General features: G+C 42.3%; 1 protein-coding gene across 1 annotated transcript in view; it reads right to left on the reverse strand.

Moving 5' to 3' along the window:
- The window catches only part of TMEM163 (transmembrane protein 163), a 233,641-nt gene that overhangs the window by 45,038 nt on the left and 164,871 nt on the right, over positions 1-23,732 (reverse strand). Inside the window, exon 5 of the mRNA XM_063087773.1 lies at positions 2,240-2,336. Coding sequence (XP_062943843.1) covers positions 2,240-2,336 — 97 coding nt within the window. The remainder of the gene's footprint in view (positions 1-2,239; positions 2,337-23,732) is intronic.

Genomic DNA, 23,732 nt, shown 5'->3' on the forward strand with positions numbered 1-23,732 from the left:
GCCACTCTTGGGCACCACCATGGAGCCCTTCATCCTCTCCAAACCCCCTGGGGCAGGGCATTAGACATTTATACCTTGGGGTAAAATTTAAGCTGGGGCGCTGCTTCTCTAAGGGTATTTGTCCTGTTCCTAGTTAAGAGTGGTTTAGCTATCAAGAGAAGAACAGTGAGGATGTCTTTCAGGGCCTGCGAGCAGTTATCCATTCCATATCAAGTTAGCCCTGCTGGAAATTAATTTTTAACGCCTAAATCAATGACTGTGTCAACTGGCATAGCGTGGAAAATTCCCACCAGTAAACATTTCTTAGCATTGAGGCATATTTCCATCCCCTGTGAATTGCAACAGTGTCACCTGACTGCCATCTAACACGTGTAATCACACTAGTGCCTTCTTATCTTACCTAAGACTCAGACTCTGACAAAATGCAACACGGATAGCAAATCTGATGGAGAAAAAAGTTTGGAAGAGTCTGAAACCCTGGGCAACCAGGAAGATGAAGGTCAGACAGCACAATAATCAGGAGATGAAGATCACGAGAGTGTAATAATAGTAATATTTGCTTGAGCTGGCTCTGTTTCTAAAAAAGATTGAATACCATAAATAGTATATTCCTGGTATCTCAGTAACAAGGAGGAAAGACAGATATTAGAGCACAAGCTTCTTGACAAACCATGGCAATAAATGGCAGTTAAGATCCTGGTGGGTTAGAAAAGGGTTGGGTCTAATCTCAGTTTGAAAGGCAGCGGGGGGCCGGCCCTGTGGCTCACTCGGGAGAGTGCAGCACTGGTAGCGCTGAGGCCATGGGTTTGGATCCTATATAGGGATGGCTGGTGTGCTCACTGGCTGAGCATGGTGCAGACAACACCCTGCAGAGAGTTGCAATCCCCTTACCAGTCAAAAAAAAAAAAAAAGAAAAAAGAAAGGCAGAGGGGAAACCATTTAAAATAGCCACTTCAGTGCCTCTACTAAACATGGTAGAATGCCCCACTTTGTTTCATTTTCCCTGTAATAACACACACAAGCAAATGCAACATATCACCTCTGCTCTAGTTTGAATATTTGTCCCCTCCAAAGCTCATGCTGAAACTTAATCCCCAAGGTGGCAATACTGAAAGGGGGGGCCTTTAGGAGGTAATTGGACCACGAGGGCTCTGCCCTCATGAATGGATTAATCCATTCATAGATTAATGGATCAATGAGTTAACAGATTAATGGGTTATCATGGGAGCAATGTGGTGGCTTTGTAAGAAGAAAAGAGCATGTCAGCACACTCTTGTCCCCTCAGCATGTGATTCCCTGTGCTGCCTCAGGACTCCTCAGAGAGTCCCCACCAGGAGGAAGGCCCTCACCAGATGTACCCCTCAACCTTGGACTTCCCAGCCTCCAAAACGGTAAGAAATAAATTTTGTTTCTTTATAAATTACCCAGTTTCAAGTTTCTGTTATAAGTGACAGAAAGTGAACTATATAAACCCAAAATGAATTAACACATTTTTCTACAAGTGAAATCAAAGGTCTAATCATCTTGGCCTTACAAAAGATGGTGCAGGTAGCCAAGCTCAAATCAAATCACATCCCCTATTTTGCATCCAAATTGCTATGCAACTTGTATACTTGACTGCCTTCTATGAAGACTGCATGATAGGAGAGTGTAAAAGTATTTCTCTTATCAGCATTCATAAGGGGAGGGGGAATAAAAAAAAGAAACAGAGTGCATGTAATGACTTTCACCCAGAAGACAAAGGAGTCAAAGACACATTTTAATATGAAACTGTGTCCTTCAGTTTCTATACCCGAATGTCAGTTGTGCCAGAAAACCTAATGTGAATAGATTTATGTATTGAATGAAGGTGCAGCGGAAAAAAATAAATAATTCTTATTACAACAATCATTGAACAGGAGCAGAACAGATGCAAATGACACAGATTGTATCACTGTGCTATGCAAAAATAACCCCATTTCTCTTTATAGAAAAAGACATCGTTTTAAAAATGGTCAAAAGACCTAACGAGACAGACACAGAACCAAGTACCATCAGCTCAACTATCTGGAGTCTCTTCATCCTGCCTAGTGCTTCTTTCTGCCACATCAGTTGTGTTCCTGCAATGAGATCTTCTGGACCCCCAAAATGCCATATTTTCTCTCTCAACCTGCCCAATGCCCCCCAGTAAAGCTGTGGTGAGAGGCAGTGCAGGATGCTCGTGCTGCTAGGAAAGACCTGTAAGGAAGAAGGGCCTTACCACTTCTGGGAGCAGCCTTGTTGAGAGGTCATGGATGGCTTTGACCACTATACATATGGATGACAGAAGGAATATCACCCCCAGGATGACACAGGCTCTGCAAAAAACAAAACAATGAGAATCTTAACTGGGAGAACTCCACACTGCTGAAGAGTTGGCACAATTGACTGTGACAAGGACACAACCTGGGAATTAGATTTAACTCTAATTTGCCACATCCTCAGGGTAACCACCACAGTGGTTATAAAATTCAAGGTTTTATCACCAAAGTCAACCTCATGAGAAAGAAGCTCACCATCCTATATAACCTCCCAGCATCCCACAAATGCTGGCAAGGAAGGGTCCTCAAGGCCATGAAATTCATCTCCCTTGTCTGGCAAACACCATGTTTCATTCCTCCTTGAGCTGGAAGGTGCAGAGTTTAACAGCAAAGAGTGGAGACTCTGGCATGAGACATCCCCAGCTCTACCTTTTAACTTGTTGCATGATCTTGGTTAAGGAACTGAACCTCCCTTTGCCTCTATTTCCTCACCTTTCAAATGGGAATATTTCCTACCTGAAGACGAAATAAGATGATGCACAAAATATAAAAAAGTAACCCACTAATGTTAGCTTAAACAAAGGAAAAGTCTACCCTGGATGTCTCTTTCCAGTAGGATACGACACGTTTGGATTTTCCCAAAGATAAAAAGGAGGAGTGATTTGGTAATGACAAAGGACAGTGTTTATGGTAAGATGGAGAGATTCTAAAAAAAGAAATGAGAAAAGGAAGGCTGAGGTCAACTGAGATGCCCAGCACAGGAACAGGCAGGAGCGAGTCAGGGATCAGCCAAGGGTGAAGCCAGAGGACACAGGGCTGGGAGGTGGGCGGGGTGGGGGGGCAGCTGGCAAGTAAGTCTATGGGACTCGGGACGTAGGAGAAGTCTCTGACAACCCAGGTACATCAAATCTCATCTCAGGAGAAAAGAAGATGGAAAATGGAGGTCAACATGAGGAAATGATGATACTAACACAAGAGCTAAAACACCAAATGAAAATGGAGAAAGAAAAGAGAAAAGAGAAAAAATACAAGAATGACTACGGTTAGCCCTGGATCATTCCTGTCCCAGCCTGATGTCTCCGTCATTTGGCAGCCTACTCAGCCCTCTTTCCCCAGCTATCAAATAACAAGTTTTCATTATCCATCTTAGAGTCCCTCCTCTGGACTAAAAGAATGGCCCCAAATTGCTCGCCTAACTTTTAAGTGACACCTACTCATCACCCTAATAAACCTGCAGAGACACGAGCCCTCACATTTACAAGTCAGGAAAAATGAGAGGTGAACAAGGCTGGTACAAAAAAAAAAAAGGCAGGTAAATAAGGCTGCTTGGAGACCACTTGGTAGGCCTCTAATCCACACTCTAGTTATAGGCTATATTCTTTCAAAAACACTAAGGAAGGAAGTGCTGCAGGCTGTAGCAAGACACAAAAAAGAACAGAGAGATGGATGGGAAAGGAATGAATGAGTTAGAGATCTTGGCACAGACTTGAGCCAATGGATGACCCTCTATGGGTACCACAAACCCTCGTGATGTGCCCCAGCGGTGGGGGGCATACACTCATGGGGGAGGAAAGCTAACCCAGGCAACGAGTACCACCTGATGCAGCTAATGTGAGACGGTGCGCCTGCGGCTGAGAACCACCATCCTAACGGGGCTAAGGGACAGGGCCACAGCTGGAAGGGGATCATGGAGGAGCAGAGTACACCCACCAGACGGCCCTTTAGTGACTAGATACTGGGCCAAAAACAGGGATCCCAGGGCTTGGGGATCCATGTTCCCAAAGCAATGGCTCCTTAGAACTGGCTGTGCCCATCTGGAAGACTGGTCGGCTATGGGCCAAGTGTGCTGAGCGCTTGAAGTAAGCATTTCTACCTGCGAGCAAATGGGCCAGGAGAGTTCCCTTTTTCCATTCACAAAACTCTTGAGTGATTTAGAGTCTCTATCTTTAATTCACCTTTTCAGGTAAATTCAACCACCAACCAACTCAGAGCTTGCCAGCCCTGAGGGCACACTGCACTCACCTGGGGAATTTATTGCCTTTGTTGTTAAAGCTGCCTGGGAACCACTCCAGTTCAATTTTATCAGAATCTCCAGGGGTGAACCCAAGCCTCTGCGTTCGTTTGAAAGCTTCCCAGGCAATTCTAATGTGCACAGGGCCCAGAAGGCGTGGCCTAGACCCGGATGAGGTCCTGTCCCTCACCGGAGCTTTCAGGGCGGGGTAAAATCACAAGACTCCCTGGGACAGAGGCAGAGAGGGAACGGTCATCCCAGCTGGTGAGGAATGAATGGGGTCCCATGGTACAGTACAGTTGTTTACTGACCAGTTTTCTCTTGCTCAAAAATGAGCAGGGCAGCCACCACTTTTAAGCTAGACTTTCTACAGGTGATTTGTCACTACAAGGGAGCCTCTATCTCCATACACCTCTGGGAGAAGAAAGGCACAAATGTCTGCTCTCTTTCCAACAGGGAACGGCAGTAATGGAATCCACCTTGAACCAGATCACTGCAGACATGCCTCTATTCTGCACAAAAAGTGGGTTTGGATTTTGTTTACATTACTTAAGGAAATAAGTATAAAGGATTCAGGGCCTCTGTAAGTAATTTCTTGCTTAAATATCTTTAATCACAACTACACTACAAATCCCTTAAGGGAAAGAACCACACTGGTTATTTCTCAGTGTCTACAGTAGCACATAGCAGGTATTCCATATGCCTCTGTAGATTATAATCACCAACTGATTTGTTAATCACTAACTGATCCGTAAGTTTCCCCCATGCAGTCCAAGGGGGCATCAACCGCTTACTAATGGGGGTGGGAGGAAGAAAGACTCCTAACACTTCAGCCATAGCCCACCCTGTAAAGCAGCTCTGAAATATAATGAAAGTCAAAAGAAATTTGTGATTTGGTTTACTAAAGTTGAATTTCACAGAGTTGTAATCATATTTTCTTCACCAATACACCTATGAACATACTCAAAAATGTTTTTAGGACCTCTTTCATCTTCTTTTAAATGTGCTGCAAATTCAAAACCACAGTCACCCTTCCTTCAACACTGCTGGGAACCTGTATGTCAAAGCCACTCCAACAGCCTAAAGCAGCTATTATCAGCAGAAGGTGTGATGCTATTTTTTAACATTTTATTAATAATATATTGTGTTTACACAGCAGCTTTCTTCTCAGGCACTCAGAGTTCTGCATATCAGCTCATAAATCCCCTGAAGGCCACACATGAGACTGGGGTTTTGTTTTTCTACTATTTTATGGATGGGGAAAGGGAGAGGTATGTTTTATAAACACAAGTGGTCAAAATGGGGGAGTGAAGGATTAGGAGTCTTGCCCAAGGTCACCCAGGGAGTTTAAAGTTCACCCAGAAATAGAACCCAGCTCAACTGACTCCTTCTCAGTGGCCAGGCCTGGCTAAGCCACTAGAAGGCTCTGGGCGTCCATGTCACATGCTCACACTGCCACCACACTGAGAGCACAGCCGTCTCCAGGATGCTGCCAAGATCTGGGTCAGGAACAAATACTGCATATACGGCTGCTTCTGCACCTGCAAGTGTCAGCTGCTTCCAGGTTTGGGGGGTGGGGATAGTGGCTTCGGGTAACTGCTGCCTCAGTATGCTGTGGCCTCTACCTGGAGAGTAGAGGGGTTCCAGAAAGATCGCAGACTCCTCCCTGATGCCCAAAGCTCAGAGAACTTTTTGAGTCAGAAAGAGGCAAATTAACTACCATCACCTTTAACATAATTCCCCCATCAACCCAGACTGAAACTGAATTTAAGTTCCCACTGTACCAGTGGTTGTCATAGCGTGGTCCACAGACCAGCAGCATCTGCGTCACCTAAGAACTTGGTAGAAGAGCAGATTCTGAGTGAATCCATCTCAGACCTACTGAATCAGAAACTCTGGGGATGGAGCTCAGCAATCTGCGTTTTAATAAGCCCTTAGATGATTCTGAGGCACACGCATGATTAAGAGCCACTGAATTAAGACACATTCAATGTCTAAAAGAAGGCTGGTAAAATCCAAAGAAATGGTTAAAGTCACTTTTAAAAAAAAATGCTTAAAGATGGTTAAAGCATGCTAAGGGCTGCAAATTGCTCACTGTGCAGAGCATTGTAAATCTCTGAATAACCTAGAAATAAGCATTGATTTTTTGCCTCTGAAATTATAAGGGCAAAACCTACTGACAGACACACATCCAAAATGATGCCAGACTGAAAGTCTGGTCCTTTGTCAATTGTAGGTTTAAAGGCCTATGGTCCACATTGATAAAGCCTGAGTCTATGATACCAATTCTAAGTTACTTCCCATCAAATCAAAAAAGCCAAGCAAGAGAAGCATCTCCAATCACCCTCTAATTTACGACAGACCTAAAACACAATTAGCCCTGGTGATTAACTAATTCAGTCCATAGTTTAAAATGTGATTCTTTTATTTATCATTTTTCATCCTCGTCTCCAAAGCACTTGTGATCTGGGACATTGTTCAAATGTGAGTGAAGCACGTAATGAAAAATAAAAGACAGTCGGGTGCTGTGAGCACACAACACGGTACTACAGATGCACAGTTCCTGATATTTTATTCCAGCTAGGCCCTCCTTCCCTCCACATGTTCTGCCATTTCAAATAGAGCTGCAAACCAGGATAAGTTTGGAGGCAGGACAGAAGGGAGGAGAGAGTGAGCAGCGCGTGCTCGTGAGCCAGGCCCCACTCGCTGTCATGGCTTTGCCATGTTCTGTCATGTTCGGTTCTGTTCAAGACTCCGCCCTGCCTCACTCTGTCACTCTCAGCCCCTTCCTCCTCTCCTCCTTCAGGAGCTCCCTCTCCTTCTCTTCAAGCTACTCCCCGTCTTCATCTCCATCCCTTGACTCTCCTGGGCTCTCTCCATTATGTTCCCATCTCCCTGCTCTACCTTCAACTTCATCCACCTGTCCTGTGTGAACAGGCTGTGGTGAGGCTGAGGTTGACTTGGACCAGGGATGGTCACTCAGGCCAGAGCTCTCCAGACTAGTGGTCCACACCCTCTCCATGGTCAGATCACCCATCTCAACATGCAACCACCATTAAAAACTTCTCCTTACTCAACAATGGCCCTTTGCTTAAACGGTTGTCCCTCAGTATCCACAGGAGATTGGTTCCAGGACCTCCTGCAGATACTAAACTCCATGGATACTCAAGTCCGTGATATAAAATGACATAGTTGCCAACTATCCTGATCTGATCATCACATATTGTACACAAATACTGATAGTCAACTCTATGCCTCACAAATATGTATAATCAATTGTTTCAATTAAAAAATAAATAAAATGGCATAGTATTTGTATGTAACCTATAAACATCCTCCTATATACTCTAAACTATCTGTAGATTACTTCCAATATCTACTACAACGTAAACGCTATGTAGATAATTGTTATACTTAATTGTTCAGTACAGACAAAATTTTTTTTCAAGTGTTTTTGATCAGTGGTTGGTTGAATCCACAGATGCAGAACCCACAGATAGGGAGGGCTGACTGTATCTGCAATAATACACATGCTGAATAGAACCCAACCAACTGAAATCCCTCTTAGGTAGGACTTTATTCCCAGCTTCAACATTAGGGACAAAAGTCAACCTGAGGAATTTGTTAAAGAGTTAGACTCTAGAGCAGAGCAGTCCAATAGCATTCTCTATGATGATGAAAGTGCTCTATTCTGTGCTGTTCCAGTGGTGACCACCAGCCATGTGTGGCCATCGAGCACTTTGACAGTGGCTAGTGCAATTAAAGAAATAGAATTTTAATTACTTTTCATTAATTAACATTCAAAGGGCCACATGTAAGTAGTGACTATCGTATTGGACAGTGTAGCTGTAAAGATTGGGCTGAAAATGCAGAGACTCACCAAAGGGGAATGAGCCCAGAAGCCATTGCTCAAGACTGGGGGACTTATGTGGGCCAGCAGGGCCTCGTTAAGAGGCTTCAGGCCTGCAGGACCTCTCACCTGTCAATGCAACATTTCCCTCCCTCCCTCTCACACTTGTTCTCATCTAATGTCAACCAACCACAGCTACAGCGACTGCTCCACCAAGGGTCACTGCATTTTAGAAAGGGTCAGAAACTTCAGCCAAGCACTGAGGCTAAGGCAAACAAAGTCTACATCCAGCCTCCAGAGAGCACAAATCCAGCATGGGAAACCTGGAAGTTGTTAGAGGACAGTCATTACTTGTGAATGTGAACATAGACAATGGACAAGAAACAAAACGAAGAAAGGGCTTAGAATAATAAAACACATCCTGGGGGACAAGTGGGGAGGAAGGATGGCTCTGTAGTATGACATCTAAGCTGGGTATGGAAGAACGGGCAGGCATTATCAAGCAGAGAAACTAGAAGGCTATGGTGGGGACTTCACAAACAAAAGCATGGAGACACTGTGGGCCCCATTTCAGTGGAAGCTCAAAGTGGAGATGCAGTTCCAGGAGCATTTGGCCCAAGGGGAGCAGCAACACAAGGGCCACACAAAGAAGGGTCCTGTGTGTCCTGGAAGTTCCCTCAAGATGGCAGGCGCATCACCCATGGTACATGCAATGGATGTTAAATGGCATGTGGACCAACACATTGTATGAAATAGCTACATATTTTAATGTGCATTAAAAAAAAAAATGATTATTAGGGCCGAGCCCGTGGCGCACTTGGTAGAGTGCTGCGCTGGGAGCGCGGCGACGCTCCCGCCGCGGGTTCGGATCCTATATAGGACTGACCAGTGCACTCACTGGCTGAGTGCCGGTCACGAAAAAACGACAAAAAAAAAAAAAAAAAATGATTATTACCCCATGACTTTAAGGATTTACTGCTTATGGAAAAAGTCAAATATGACCACATTTAGGTAAATATTAATAGGAAAGGAGATACATGAATAAGGCAAATCATCAAGGTGATACACATATGACTGAGCTTGGGGAAACCTTCAGGGGTGACAGGAAGTCACTGACAAATTTTAACCCAGGGAGACCCATGATGTGATCTGGGCTTTGCAAAGACCCCTTTGACTGAAGCCAGGGGGTTAAAGAGTTAAAGGGAAAGAAAGTAGAGGCAGGGGAATCCGCTGGGAGACCATGTTAGACCATGGCCAAGAAAATATAGTGATGACTCCCTACGCAGGGGCTGTGACAGCTGACAAGAATCAATATGGAAGAACACAGAAGGTAGAATTGGTGGGACTTAGTGACTGAATAGACATGAGCAGAGGGGAAAAAAGATGCAAGGACAACCCTAATTTCAAGACTGACCATAAAGAAAGAAGTAGTGGCACATCCAAGAGCAGATGGTGAGGCTGGAGTGGGGAGCTAGAAGTGAGTCTTGTTTGGGACTTGCTAAGCTTCAGGGAGAATGTGCAGACAGCCAGATACACTTACCTGAGTTGAAGAGGCACCTCCTGAGTCAGGGCTCTCAGGGCCATTTTCCTGGGGCCCCCAAGTCTCACACTGCTGTTTTGGGGGTGTAGAGAGATGGATAGAGAGAAAGAAACAAGGAAAAGCCTGTCTAAAGGGTGCCAAACCCTACCTAGGACCTCTACTTCCAATATATGCTGCAAGCTCAGACTCTTTACATCAATCAACAAGAAACTGACTGTTGTGTTCAAGAGCAAGAACTCAGCAGTGGACAGGAAGGACCAATTGCTGGCTCTCATGGAGCTCACACGGGGAGAAACAGACAATAGGCACGTGAACAATTAAGCACATTAGGTATAGAAACATAAAGCAGAATAAAGGGCGAGAATAATGGGAGTGTCATTTTATATCCAGAGTCACACTTCTCTTAATGAGGGGACATTTGACCAAAGATGTAAAAGACGGGAGATGAGCTCTGCAGCCGGCTGGGGGCGAGCACTCCGGGCAGTGGGGAGGAGTGAGAGCAGAGGCTCCCTTGCAGGAGGGAACCCGGCAGGTTCAGTGAACAGCAACGAGGCCAGCGTGGCTGGACCTCAGCAGCCACGCAGGGCCTGACAGTCATAATAAGGACCAGGGCTTTTACTCTGAGTAGGAGAGGAAACCAACAGAGGGTTGAGCATAGAAATGACATGGTCTGGCTCACATTCCAAAAGGATCCCTCTGGCTGCTCTTTTGAGAAGAGACCAAAGAGGGAGACCAGAGAAGTAACCACAGTGATCCCAGAAAGGTATGACTCAGCACAGGACAGTGGAGGGGGATGTGGGGAAGGGACTGGGTTCGACCAGTTCTTGTGAGTTCTGAGGCAAACTGGCTGATATTCAGTGTATTCGACCTAGTGAGGTAAGAAAGGAACCAGTGGGTTTTAGAAAGATTTAAAAAGTGATCTCAGGGTAAACCTGTGTTTCTCAGGAAAACAAGAACATCCAGAAATCTTACTACTTAACAAGTACACTGGTTATTCAAAGTGAACCATTTAAGTATTTTCAACATCAGGGCAATTATCTGCATCCATTTTAATTTTTTCTTAAATACTTACTGAATGTATACCTGCTTGTCTATGCATAGATGATATCAGGCAGACACCCAAACTGCAATGGGCTCTGCTTAAAACACATGGGGAACAGAGGCTCGCTTTTCCCTGCAGACCCTACCACATTTTCTGTAGTTTCATGTGTGTGCACACACTGCCTATGAATCACAAATAAGCACTATACCAAAGAGGAGATTGAGGGAAATATCCACTGGGGGTCTACCACTTGGCAATAAGCCTGCTATATACTAGATATGGTGACAAATAAGACAAGGTCCTTTTCCTCAAGGAGTAGAGAAAGGGGGCATTTCAATCACATGGGAATCTTCCTAAAGAAGCTGATATTTGAGCTGACTTTGAAGGAACCCAAAGAAGTTAGCCTGGTACGGAGGAGTGAAGGGCGTGCCCCGGGGCTGTCAGAACCCACTCATTGAGCACATTTTAACTGCACACCTGCCTTGCGTCAGGCACCCTCTAGGGAGCAAGCCATGCAGATATGTGGGGGAAGAATCTTCCAGGCAGAGCAAGGCTGTGAGGCGGAAGCCAGTCTGACTTAATGGAGGAACATCAGGCAGCCAGTGAGCCGAAGGGGGGTGAGAGAGAGGAGGATGACAGAGGTGAGGTTAGAGGGTAAGGGGCAGGTCACACGAGGTCTTAGAGCCATTGTAAGGACTCAGGCATCCACAAAGATGGCTTAGACTTGGAAATGTGGCGCAATGTGACATGTTTTAACAGAGTCATTGCTGCTTGGCAAGGACAGAAACAGGGAGAACAGTTAGGAGGCTTTTTACACCAGGCCTGGTGACAGTGTGACAAGTGGTGTCTTGGGTCGGGGGGAAGCATTGAAGGGGCGAGTCTTGATATATTCTGATCCTGAGTCTTAGTCTGGGGATATATCCTGAAGGTACAGTTGACAAGTTTTGTTAATGAATGGTAGGGAAACAAACAAAAGTCAAGAAAGATTCAAAGGCTTTGGATCTGAGAAAAGTGAAGGAGGGGTTGCTACTTCCTGAGATGGGGAAGACTGCAGGAGAAGAAGGGGTTTTTTGTTTTTATTTTTGTTTCGAGGGAGGATCAGGAGTTCCGTTTTGGATGCACTAACTTTGGGATGTCTATTAGACATCCAAGCAGAGGTGTTGAGAAGGAGCTTAGATTCAGAGACGCATGCCAGTGGAGACATAAACTGTCAGTCCTAAGCATACAGATTGCATTTAAAGCCTTGAAAGTGGATGAGATCTTTTTTTTCCCCCCCAAGAAATCACAAATGCCCTAGTAAGAAGACCCCTGCTGGGCTAGAGAGATGGGTGAGGGCCAACCCTGAGGAGCCTCACATGCTAAGCTAAATTGTATAAACTTTCTTCTAAGAACCATGCAGAGTTCCTGACATCTTTGAGAATGATGAAGTAAGACAATTAGATTTGCATTTTCAAAAGCTGACTCAGGCAATATCCGTTGTGAGCACCTGCTGGGCCTGACCTGCATCCATTCCCCATTCATTGGTAACAGGCCTCAATCCTCTTTCTGGCTCCACTTTCCCCAAAAGGATGATTGACAGGCTCTGCACCCTACCTTGACCAAGGCACCTGATCCAAGCTGGGCTGATCCGACTCTCTTTCCCTGGACTTTGAATCCAAGATGAACAATAACAAGGACTGACAGAGATAATTCATCTCACAACAGGGATGACTGAAAGGCCAACCTCACCTGGAACTGTCAACCAGAATGCTTAACCAACATCCCTCAGTGTAGTTGGGCTTCCTACATGGCACCAACACCTCCAAGAAAAAAATGTTCCCAGATAATTGGGCAGAAGCTGCAAAACCTTGAAAGACATGCAGTATCTTTCTAGAGAATTCTGCTGCTTATAAGTGAATCATAGGCTTGCTGAGATTAATGGGGAGGGGAATGAGACGCCACCCATTGACAGGGAGGGGCAGGGTAACATTGCAGGTGAGCATGTGGGAGGGGAGATACTGTTGTGCTCCTCTGCAGAAAATCCCATCTGCCACAGTGATGAAGAGGCCCAAGACTGCATCGGCCACATTCTAGGTTAGCAAATCCTTTGTTTCCAGAGATTCTCTCATACTAGGGTTGAGGCAGGTCATGCACAAGCCATGACCTACAAGGTTGTGAGGTTTCTGTGCTGCAGTAGACAGGGGGATGGATGGATGACGGAAGGAAACAAGGAGGCCAATCCCCAGTAAGCCCATGGAAGACTATACCATTGCTCACAATGATTTACCCTCCACTACACATCCCTACCTTTGCCATGTGTGTGGGGGAAGTACACATCCCACCCTCTACTGGGCTTGGCCATGTGATATGCTTTGGCCAATGAAATGTGGGTAGTGATGACACCCACTACACCTGAGCAGCAGCTTTAAATGTGCACAGTGGGCTTGGCCTCTTTTCTGCCCAGCGGTCCTTGGAGAGGACTATTCCTTCTGCCCAAAATCTGGAATAAGAACTCATGTGGAACAGGCTACCACCACCAATTGGAAAACAACTGAGAAATTTATGTTTATGGCACAGATCACCATGATTTGGGGATTATTACTTCAGCAAAACTGACAGATACAAGATTCTTGAAAGAAAAACATATTCTGGCAGTGACAGCAAAAGGCTGTCTCAAAAATGCAGTATATGGGACTGGGGTAGGGAGTTGCCTGCTTGGGGTCATTGTGGAACACCTACCTGCCTACTTATGACAGAGAGGAATCACCTCAAGTTTTAGTTCATCATGAAAAGTAGGCAATCTCAGTATCACAGTATGTACAGAAGACCATTTCTTAAATGAATAATCCTATGGGATCAAAAGAATGCAAGAACAGAAGCCCCCTTGTGATCTCCACAACTCCCACCCTGTGGTAGAGGCATCAGGAACCAAGACTACTGTCCTGTCTATGTGGGAAAAGACAAACTCAGCACCTTCAGGACAAGGGCTTCCCAGTATGCCTCAGTTAACTGAACCTCTTATTTCTTTTTATCCCTAAGAAAATACTCTAGCATTTCCTTAATAACCTACTCTCCAGTGTTTCTAACCTACTTGATTACAGTATTTAAAGTAATTGGCCTAAATTGTTCATTCACTTTGATCTACTTCTGGGAATTTATCCCTTAAAAAAAAAAAAAAGAGCTTTTTGCAGAAAAATGTTCATAGCAGCATTATTTATATTTAAAAGGAAATTTAAATATACCACAAAATGATTGTTTTAGTAACTGTGATACTTCAATTCAATTGACTATTAGGTACCATTTTAAATGTTTTTGGTCAATAGATAACAAAAAGTGTCCAAAAGATATAACATTAAATGAAAAAGAAGGATATAAAATTGTATATATACAAATTCAAAATATGTAACAATAGGCAGAGACTACTGGGAAGATGGTAGACTTGAGGTGCCCAGAACACATTCCTCCCAAAGAAGATTGAAATGGGCCCACTGCCACCACTGTCACAGTCACTGTAGCCATTGTCCAGTTCCAGAACCATCACCCACAGCAGAGCAGCTCCACGCAGAGCAGCAATCTTGTGGGTGGCCCATTGCTGCAGCTGCAGACTCTGCAGACATGAGAGAGGCAGCTGCAACCACCTCCACCACTAACACCACAGCAAGTCAACTCTGCTGCTGCCAAGGACACCACAGACACAAGGGAGGCAGTTGCAGCCACTGGCACTGCTGCCACCGCCATGAGGTAATGCCACTGCTGTCAAGGATACCACCAAGGACAATGCAGACACAAGGCAGGCAGTTGTAGCCACCAGTGCCACTGCCACCACAAGTTAACCCTGCTGTTGCCAAGAACACTGCAGATATGAGGGAGGCAGTTGCAGCCACAGACACTGCAGCCATACCCACAAGGTAACCCCACTGCTGCCAAGGACACCACAGACACCAAGGAGGCAGTTGCAGCCACCTTCACCTTCCTGCCATCACCATGAGGTAATCCCACTGCCACTGCAGACACTGTAGCTGTGTGAGACACTGCTGTGGACACTACAGCTAAGCAGATGGCTACTGCAACTACCCCTGCTGCAGTAGCCACCAGCAACACCAGGAAGCTACCATCGTCATGTGAGCAACTGGACACCACTGGAGCCACAGCTGCCACACGAGCAGCCCACCAAAGCCATAGCCACAGCCACCGTCTCTGCAATGGTGGCCTGCTACCACAGCAGCAGCCACTGCTACTGTGCAGGCAGACTGCTGACCACTCAACTGCATTGACACAAGGAGGGTCACCAGTGGAGTCCAGGAAAGGTGAGTAATGAAAGAAGCAACTGCTCTACACATGACCAGACATCAACATAGATACACTAGAAATATGAAAAAACTAGAGAACATGAGTCCACCAAAGTAATACAATAACTCTCAAGTACCAGAACATGTATAGCAGGAAACCCTGGAAATGACTGAACAAGAATTCTGAATAAAATTCTTAAGGAAACTTAATGAGATACAAGAAGATGCAGACAGACAACACAATGAACTGAGCAAAACTATCCAGAACATAAAAGAGGAAATTTGTAAAGAGATTAATACTTTTTTAGAAAGAACACAGCAGAACTCATAGAACTGAGGAGTCATTCAATTTAAAAAAAAACAAAACCTGAGAGCTTAAGCATCAGGCTAGAGGAAGCAGGAGAATTTCTGATCTTGAAAACAATCTCAAAATAACTCAGATGAATAAAAAGAAAAAAGAATTTTTAAAAAATGGAGAAAATCTTAGATAGCAGACAACCTTAAGCCCACAAACATCCAAATCATGGGTATTCCTGAAGGGGAAGATAAAGAAAAGTCATTGAGAACACACACAGCAAAATAATAGCAGAAAATTTCCCAGGCGTAGGATGGACCTTAAGATTCAGGAGGCTCAAAGATCACCAAACAGGATCAACCCCAAAAGGTCCTCTCCAAGGCACATTATACTCAAACTGGCAAAACTCAAAGACAAAGAGAGAATCCTAAAAACAGCAAGAGAAAAGCATCAAGTCACCTATAAGGGAGTTTCCATCAGACTAACAAGACTTCTCAACAGAAACTCCACAGGCCAGAAGCAAATGGGATGATATATTCAAAATACTAAAAGAAAAAAATTGCCAGCCAAGAATACTATGCCCAGCAAGGCTATCCTTCAGAAATGGAGAAATAGCAGACAAACAAAAACCACAAGAGCCCACCACCACACAAACAGCCCAACAAGAAATCCCCAAGAGTCCTGCATCTGGAATCCAAAAAACAATAATCACTACCATGAATATACAAGAAAGAAAAAAACCCATTGGTAGAACAAAAATGCAAATAAGAAAGAGAAAGAAACTATATCTAACCACCTCCAAAAACCAATAGACACCAAAGGCAAAAAATAAAAGGAAAGAAAACAAAAGATATTTAAAATATCCAAATGATAAAATGCCATAAGTAAAGAAGACAATACTTTCCAATAACAACCCTAAACTAGCCAGAGCAATCAGGCAAAAGAAAGAAATAAAGGGAATCCAGATTGGAAAAAATGATGTCAAACTGTCCTTGTTGGGAGATGACACAATCCTATATATAGGAAAACCTAGACTCAACCAAAAAATTCTTACAGCTCATGAACTATTTCAGTAAAGTTGCAGGATACAAAATCAACATGCGAAAATCAGTAGCTTTTTTACACAACAATAAAGAACTAGCAGAAAACTAAATCAAAAAAGCAAGCTCATTTACAATAATCACCAGAAAATAAAATACCTAGGAATCAATCTAACCAAGGAGCCAAAAGATCCCTACAATGAGAACTACAAATCACTGCTGAAAGAAATCAAAGAGCATACAAAAAGATGGAAAGACTTCCCATGCTCTTAGATCGGAATAATTAATATTGTGAAAATGTCCATACTATCCAAAGCAATCTACAGATTCAATGCAATACCCATCAAAATACCAATGACATTCTTCACAGAAATATAAAAAACAATCCTAACATTCATATGGAACAACAAGTGACTCTGAATAGTCAAGGAAATCCTGAGTGGGGGAAAAAAAATAAAGCCAGTGGCATAACACTACCTGACTTCAAATTATACTACAAAGCTATAGTAACCAAAACAGCATGGTACTGGCATAAAAATAGACATTTGGATCAATGGAACAGAATGGAGAACCCAGAAATCAACCGACAAACTTAACAGCCAACTGATCTTTGACAAAGGCACCAAGAACATACAGTGGTTAAAAGACTGCCTCTTCAAGAAATGGTGCTAGGAAAACTGGACATCCATATGTAGAAGGATGAAATTCAACCTGTACCTCTCACCATACACCAAAATCAACTCAAAATGGATTCAAGACTTACATATAAGACCCAAAGCTATAAAACTTCTAAAAGAAAACACAGGGGAAACACTTTGGGAAGAAGGGCCGGGCAAAGACTTTAACAAGACCTCAAAAGCACAGGCAACAAAAGAAAAAATAAACAAATGGGATTATATCAAACTAAAACTCTTCTGCACAGCAAAATAAACAGTGAACAGAGTGAAAAGACAACCTATAGAGTGGGAGAAAATATTTGTAGACTATGCATCCGACAAGGGATTAATATCCACAATATATAAGGAACTCAAACAACTTAACAGGAAAAATACAAGTAAGTAACCCAATTAAAACTAGGCCAAAGGAGCTGAATAGGCATTTCTCAAAAGAAATATACAAATGGCCAGACACATGAAAAACTGCTCAACATCACCAAGAATCAGGGAAAAGCAAATCAAAACCACATCAATATATCATTTTACAGCAGTTAGACTGGGCAGTATCAAAAAGACTGAGAATAACAAATGCTGGTGAGGATGCAGAGAAAGGGGAACCCTCCAATGCTGTTGGTCAGACTGTAAATTAGTACAACTGTTATGGAAAGCAGTATGGCAGTTCCTCAAACAACTACAGATAGAACTGCCATATGATCCAGCAATCCCCCTGTTGCATGTATACCCAAAGGAATGGAAATCATCATGTTGAAGGGATACCTGCATTCCCATGTTTATTGCAGCCCTATCTACAATAGCCAAGACCTGGAACCAACCTAAATGTCCATTGACCAATGATTGGATAAGGAAAATATGGTATATATGATATTACTCTGCCATAAAAAGGAATGAAATTTTGCCATTCACAGCAACATGAATGAACCTAAAGAAAATTATGTTAAGTGAAACAAGCCAGGCACAGAAAAAGAAATACCACATGTCCTCACTAACAAGTGTGTATTGAAAAAAAAAAGAAAAGAAAGACAACAATCACAATAATTTCTTGAACTCTCAAAAGGAGAGAATGGAACTGAGGACACCAAAGGTTGTAAAGTGGGGTGGAGGTGGGGCTCGAAAGAAATTGGTAAAGGGCCATAAAAACTGTCTACAATGTATAATGATAAAATTTTAAAAATAAAAAAAAAGAAAGAACCTTGCAGGCAGGGCTGCACAGAGCATCACTGTAAAAGAGGCAAAGTGTGCTTGGGAGCCCTCTCCTGCCTCAGGCACTTCCTCTTCAGAGGTTCCACCACGGCAGCCCACCCATGTAAGCCCTTCTGAGCAGGTCCTCTTGTTGGCATCTGGGGGCTTGGCTTGACACTCTCTTGTCACCAAATGTGTATTAATTAATTAATTAATTCCCCTATGTCTGGAGTAAGAAAACAAATCATACTTCATGTAGTTTAACTTCTAGTTGGGGGAGAGAGACAATAATAAAATAATAGTAAATGAAAGAAAGAAAGATGTAACAATCACAATAATACATCAAACTTTCAAAAGGAGAAGACAGAACTGAAGCTACCAGAGGTAGGAAGGGTATGGGGGTAAGGGAGGAATTGGTACAGGGCCATACACTGTATGATATTAAATATACTAACTATCCTGATTTGAGCATCATATATTGCACACAGGAATTGATATTTAACTCTGTACCACACAAATATATACAATCAATTTTGTTTCAATAAAAAAATAAATAAATACAAATTTTTTTAAAAAGAAATATTTAAGAGCTGCCACCCACCAACCGCCACCCTGACATCCCGAGCCTCCTCCCTCTGTCGCAGCCCAGCGTGGTGTTCATGAAAAAAATGCACATAATCCTGATTGACCAGAATAACTGATGAAGAAGGGGCTGGATCCATGGGTCAGAGAACACAGGACCAGTTTGCCAACCCAAGGCCAAAAGAGAGGCACCCTAGCGGAGAAGTGGAAGATCCACGGAGACCACACACCCTGCAGTGCCAGCATGCAACCTAGCAGATAGACCTTGCCGCCACCACCCGACTCCATCCCCAGCCTGGCCCAGTGCACGCTGATCAGAGAGGTGCCCAGCCAGAGAAGTGGAAGATCCTCGGAGAACACATGCCCTGCGGTGCCAGTGCATGACCCAGCAGGTAGGCCTCGCCGCCACCACCTAACTCCATCCCCAGTGCAGCCGAGTGCATGCTAACCACAGAGGCGCCTCCCCAGAGAGGTCCAAGACCCAAGGTGACCAAGCACCCAAGGCACTAGTGGGCAACCAAGCAGACACTGAGGCAGCCATACCAAATTGGCAGCCCCAGCAGCATCTAAACCAGACAATAGTGTCAAACAAGTGGACCATGAAATCCCCTGCCACAATGACTAAACATCAAAGGAAAGATATTAGAAATATGAAAAATCAAGAAAGTACACCAGCAAAGGGTAATAACTCTCAAGCTCTAGATCCTATAGAACAAGAAGCCCTTGAAATGTCTGACAAGGAATTTTGAGTGATAATTCTAAGGAAACTAAATGAGATAAAAGAAAAGTAAGCTAGACAACATGATGAAATGAGGAAAAGTATACAGGATCTGAAAGAAGAAATGTACAAGGAAATCAATGCCCTGAAAAAGAATGTAGCAGAGCTTGCTGAGCTGAAGAATTCATTCAGCCAAATAAAAAACACAACAGAGAGTTTAACCAGCAGGTTCACAGAAGCAGAAGAGAGAAATTCTGACCTTGAAGATAGGCTGTTTGAAATAACACAGGCAGACAAAAAAAGAAAAAAGAATTAAAAACATTGAAGAAAATCTAAGAGAGATATCAGACAACCTTAAGCACTCAAATATCTGAGTCATGGGTATTCCAGAAGGGGAAGAAAAAGGAGATTGCACTGAAAACATATTCAACAAAATAGTGGCAGAAAACTACCCATGTTTAGGAAAAGACACAGATCTTCAGATTCAGGAAGCTCAAAGATCCCCAAACGTATTCAACCCAAAAAGGTCTTCTCCGAGACATGTTATCATCAAATTGGCAAAACTCAAAGACAAAGAGAGAATCTTAAAAGCTGCAAGAGAGAAGCATCAAATCACCTATAAGGGAGCCCCAATCAGACTAACATCAGACTTTTCATCACAAACCCTAAAAGCCAGAAAGGAATGGGATGATATATTCAAAATATTAAAAGACAGAGATTGCAAACCAAGAATACTCTACCCTGCAAGGCTACCCTTCCAAAATGAAGGGCAAATAGTATACTTCTCAGACAAACTGCAGGAGTTCACCACCACACGACCACCCTTACAGGAAATTCTCAAGGGAGTACTGGGTTTGGTACCTGAAAAATAACAACCACTGCCATAAATACCCAAGAAAAATCAAAACCCACTAGTATAATAAAAATGGCATTAATGAAGAGAAAACAAACAAACAAAAAGGCTATCTACAACCCAAGGAACCAACAAAGACAGAAAACAGACAGTAAATCGGAAAGCAAGGAACAAAAGACACCTAAGACAACCAAACAATAATCAATAAAATGCTAGGAATAAATCAACACATTTCAATAACAACTCAATGTAAAAGGCTTAAATCCACCAATCAAAAGACACAGACTGGCTGACTGGATTAAAAAGGAGGACCCAACTATATGCTGCCTTCAAGAGACCCACCTCACCTATAAAGACTTACATAGACTAAGAGTGAAAGGATGGAAAAAGATTTACCACGCAAACAGAAACAAAAAACAAGCTGGAGTAGCTACTCTTATTTCTGATAAAATAGACTTTAAAGCAAAAACCATAAAAAGAGCTAATGAGGGCCACTACATAATGATAAAGGGATTCATCCATCAAGAAGACATAAAATCATAAATATATACGTACCCAATGTTGTAGCAGCCAGATTTATAAAGCAAACTCTATTAGACCTCAAGAAGGAAATAACACTAATACCATAATAGCAGGGGACCTGAACACCCCACTGTCAATATTGGACAGGTCATCTAGGCAAAGAATCAGCAGAGAAACACAAGATCTAAACAACACTGTAGACCAATTGGACTTGGCAGATATCTACAGAACATTCCATCCAACAACCTCAGAATATTCATTCTTCTCATCAGCACATGGATCATTCTCCAGGATAGATCACATGTTAGGTCACAAATCAAGTCTCAACACATTCAAAAAAATTGGAATTATCCCATGTATTTTTTCAGACTACAATGGATTAAAATTAGAAATCAATAACAAACGAAATTCTGGAAACTATACAATCACATGGAAATTAAACAGCATTCTACTTAATGACATATGGGTCCAGGAAGAAATCAAGCAGTAAATTAAAAAGTTTATGGAAACTAATGAAAATAATGATACTTCATACCAAAGCCTGTGGGATACTGCAAAAGCAGTACTAAGGGGGAAATTTATCACATTAAATGCTCACTTCAGAAGAATTGAAAGTTGGCAAGTGAACATCCTAACACTTCACCTTAAAGATCTAAAAAAATAAGAACAATCCAAACCTAAAGTTAGTGGACGGAAAGAAATCATTAAGATCAGAGCAGAACTTAATGAAATTGAAACCCAAAAACAATACAAAAGATCAATGAATCAAAAAGTTGGTTTTGATTTATCAAAAAGATAAATAAAATTGACAAACCATTAGCAACACTAACTAAAAAAAGAGAGAATATCCAAATAACAAAAATTAGAAATGAAAAAGGTGATATTACAACTGATACATCTGAAATACAAGGAATCATTTGATACTACTATAAACAACTATATGCCAACAAAGTTGAAAATCTGGAAGAAATGTATAAATTTCTGGACACACACATGCTACCAAAACTGAGGCAAGAAGATGTAGAAAATCTGAACAGACCAATAACAATAAAAGAGATTGAAGCTGTTATCAGATGGTTCCCAACAAAGAAAAGCCCAGGACCAGATGGATTCACAGCAGAATTCTACCAAACATTCTACGAGGAATTAACACCAATTCTCTACAAACTATTCCAAAAGATTGAAACACAGGCAATTCTCTCAAACTCATTCTATGAAGCAAACATCACCCTGATACGAAAACCACTTAAAGATACACCAAAAAAGAAAACTACAGGCCAATATCCTTGATGAATATAGAGGCAAAAAGCCTCAATAAAATACTAGCTAACAGAATACATCAACACATATGCAAAATTATACACCATGATCAAGTGGGATTCATCCCAGTTATGCAAGGTTGGATCAACATATGCAAATCAATAAATGTGATACACCATATCAATAAAATCATACAGAAGTACCATATGATCATCTCTATAGATGCTGAAAAAGCATTTGATAAAATTCAACACTCATTCATGACAAAGACCCTCTATAAGTTAGGTATAGATGGAAAGTATCTAAACATAATTAAAGCCATATATGATAAACCCACTGTCAATATCATCCTGAATGGGGAAAAGCTGAAAGCTTTTCCTTTAAGAACAGGAATTAGACAAGGATGCCCACTCACCACTCCTATTCAACATAGTGTTGGAAGTACTAGCCAGAGCAATCAGAGAAGGAAATAAAGGGCATCCAGATTGGAAAAGATGAAGTCAAACTGTCCCTGTTTGCAGATGACATGATCCTATAAACCGAACAGCCTAAAGCCTCTACAAAAAAAACTCTTGGAGTTGATAAATGATTTCAGCAAAGTAGCAGGATACAAAATGAACACACAAAAATCAGTAGCATTTCTATTCTCCAATAGCGAACATGCAGAAAGAGAAATCAAGAAAGCTTGCCCATTTACAATAGCCACCAAAAAAATAAAACACTTAGGAATTGAGTTAACCAAGAATGAGAAAAATCTCAATAATGAGAACTACAAACCACTGCTGAGAGAAATTAGAGAGGACACAAGAAGATGGAAAGATATCCCATGCTCCTGGATCGGAAGAATCAACATTGTGAAAATGTCCATACTACCCAAAGTGATATACAAATTCAATGCAATCCCCATCAAAATTCCAATGACATTTTTCTCAGAAATGGAAAAAACTATCCAGACATTTATATGGAATAACAAAAGACCACACATAGCCAAAGCAATGATGAACAACAAAAAAAAATAAAGCTGGAGGCATAACACTGCCTGACTTTAAACTATACTACAAAGCTATCATAACCAAAATAGCATGGTACTGGCATAAAAACAGACAGACACACTGATCAATGGAATAGAATAGAGAATCCAGAAATCAACCCACACACCTGCAGCCATCTGATCTTTGACAAAGGCACCAAGCCCTTACACTGGGAAAGAGACTACCTCTTCAGCAAATGGTGCTGGGATAACTAGATATCCATATGCAGAAGAATGAAACTAGACCCATACCTCTCACCATATACTAAAATCAACTCAAAATGGATTAAATAATTAAATATACACCCTGAAACAATAAAACTTCTTAAAGAAAACATAGAAGAAACACTTCAGGAAGTAGGACTGGACACAGACTTCATGAATATGACCTCAAAAGCACGGGCAACCAAAGGAAAAATAAACAAATGGGATTATATCAAACTAAAAAAGCTTCTGCAGAGCAAAAGAAACAATTAACAGAGTTAAAAGACAACCAACAGAGTGGGAGAAAATATTTGCAAAATATACATCTGACAAAGGATTTATATCCAGGATATACAAGGAACTGAAACAACTTTACAACAAA

Source organism: Cynocephalus volans, chromosome 1, assembly GCF_027409185.1.
Source record: "Cynocephalus volans isolate mCynVol1 chromosome 1, mCynVol1.pri, whole genome shotgun sequence".
Lineage (NCBI taxonomy): Eukaryota > Metazoa > Chordata > Mammalia > Dermoptera > Cynocephalidae > Cynocephalus > Cynocephalus volans.